The sequence below is a fragment of the Scylla paramamosain genome, chromosome 9 (assembly GCF_035594125.1).
Source record: "Scylla paramamosain isolate STU-SP2022 chromosome 9, ASM3559412v1, whole genome shotgun sequence".
NCBI classification, from domain to species: Eukaryota; Metazoa; Arthropoda; class Malacostraca; order Decapoda; family Portunidae; genus Scylla; species Scylla paramamosain.
Window position 1 is genome coordinate 25117501 of NC_087159.1, and position 2500 is coordinate 25120000.

The 2500-nt window shown below is 38.4% G+C and overlaps 1 protein-coding gene across 4 annotated transcripts in view; it reads left to right on the plus strand.

The window, feature by feature from the left end:
- Positions 1-2500, plus strand: part of LOC135103736 (visual pigment-like receptor peropsin) — a 198397-nt gene that overhangs the window by 186774 nt on the left and 9123 nt on the right. For all 4 annotated transcript variants that reach the window (XM_064010413.1, XM_064010416.1, XM_064010414.1 and 1 more), the window contains one exon: positions 894-990. In XM_064010413.1, the coding sequence (XP_063866483.1) occupies positions 894-990 (97 nt within the window). The remainder of the gene's footprint in view (positions 1-893; positions 991-2500) is intronic.

Sequence of the window (2500 nt, forward strand, 5' to 3'; positions counted from 1 at the left end):
GTTGAGCATTAAAATTTCCAAGTACGGATATTTCAGCAAGGAGGAAATGGGTGAAATTGTGCTCCACTTTGGTGGTCAAAATGTTAGATCATTGTGCAGTCAGACGAATTAGGTGAGATATGTAGTGCGAGTACATGAAAATTCAGTGAGGGCCTGACAATGAAGTCTTAACAAGATGTTGGAAAATCCTGAATGATCAAGAGCAGGGGTACAAGAGCAAGTTATTTCGTTACATACATAAACACAACAGCCAGCTTTGGAATGAAATCGAAGATAGTAAAAGTAGGAGAGAAGAGAAAAGAGTCTGATGTCAAGGGGCCTCAGATTCCTGGGTTTCAGTGAAGACTATATTTGAAGTTTGGAGGAAAGAAGGTGATCTTCCATAGTCTGGAGGATCTATTACCGTGAATATTGCCGAAGTTAATCTTGAGGTATCAAGGCGCCTCAGGTCCGCAGCCGAAAGGCAGGCTGGAATAGAAATATTTATCGTCCTCTTCACATGTAGGAAGCTAGGGATGTATGTATTGGTTTTCTATCTTCTATTGTATTTACTGTTACAATGCTCTTCCAGTTTCTGAGCTTCAAAGGCAAAGATAATCATAAAATGCAAGCCTGTCTTAAGAGATAAGATTTCAGTGAAGAAATTGGTCAGTGAATGTACCACACCCGAACTTCACTTTTATATAAATATTTACCGTTTACATGGGAAAGTACACTGCGGAAAGTCTAACTCAACAGATCATAATTATGTAACTTATGAATTTCGTCCTAATTTGTTTTCCCGGTTTCTTTCTACCAAAGTGAAGAATTAAGATGTAAGAATCATATACTGGATATGTTACCAAAAGTAAAGTTCTCTCCATAACATTTGTTGCCTGTGTTCCCTACCACAGGTGGAAAATTAACCTACCGCCGCTACTACCAGATGATCGCGTTCATCTGGCTGTGGTCGCTCTTCTGGGCGGTGTGTCCTCTGCTCGGATGGGCCAGGTGAGTCCCCATACTGCACTGTGTATTACTCGCACACCGGCTAACACCATCCTCTCAGCAATGTGTACATACATCATGCACATCGGAAGTGTTTTCTCTCTCTCTCTCTCTCTCTCTCTCTCTCTCTCTCTCTCTCTCTCTCTCTCTCTCTCTCTCTCTCTCTCTCTCTCTCTCTCTCTCTCTCTCTCTCTCTCTCTCTCTCTCTCTCATATTCCCCAGCGAATGGTGCTCGATTTTATTCAAATTCAAATTTTCTTCGCTTTCAGACAGACAAGTAAGGAGCTCTTAGTGGTACACAAAATATCTACATTCTTCAATATTTCCTAAAAAAAAAAAAAAAAGACTGGAAGGAAAATATTAAATCTCGTGACTATTGTTGTTCATGGAAAAGGTATAGGAAGGAATTGAAGTTTTTCTGAAATTTTATTTTTCATAATGGGATATCGATCATTTTTACTTTTGGTAGCCCTATCTTCATATTTGACTTCATTAATGGAAGAAAACATATATATAAACAGTTCACACAGGGAAGCTACAGAACGCCTGACTTAAGATCTCTCTAGAATTTTTGTTTTGGGGAACCAAACTTAGTATTGTCCAATGCCTCAAAAACTCAATTCTTCCATCTATCAGCTCGAAACAACCTTCCAGATAACTATCCCCTCTTCTTCACTGACATTCAGTTGTCCCCTTCTTCTACACTGAACATATTCGGTCTGTCCCTAACTTATAATCAAAACTGGAAACCACATCTCATCTCTAGCTAAAACAGCTTCTCTGAAGTTAGTTGTTCTGAGTCGTCTCCGCCAGTTTTTTTCATCCCCACCCAGTTGCTAATTCTGAACAGGGGCCTTATCCATCCATGTATGAAGCATGCTTCACATTTATGGGGATGTTCCACTCGTACCGCTCTTTTAGACAGGGTGGAATCAGAAGCCTTTCGTCTTATCAACTCTCTCCTCTAACTGACTGTCTTCAGCCTCTTACTCATCGCGATGTAATGTTGGATCTCTTGCTATCTTCTACTGCTATTTTCATGCCAACTGCTCTTCTGATCTTGCTAACTGCATGCCTTCCCTCCTCCCGCGGCCTCGCTGCACACCTATTCTGTCCACCTCTCTAATGCAAGAGGTAACCAGTATTCTCAATCATTCATTCCTTTCTCTGGTAAACTGAAACTTCCTGCCTGCTTCTGTATTTCCACCTTCCTATGATTTGAATTCCTTCAAGAGAGAGCTTTCAAGACACTTATTCTGTAATTTTTTACTAAGATTTTCGACTCTTCACGGGGACCGGCACCTCAGTGGGCCTTTTTAATTGCAGTTTCGTTGCCCTTGGCCGGTAACCCTCCTATATATATATATATATATATATATATATATATATATATATATATATATATATATATATATATATATATATATATATATATATATATATATATATATATATATATATATATATATATATATATTTTTTTTTTTTTTTTTTTTTTTTTTTTTTTATATAG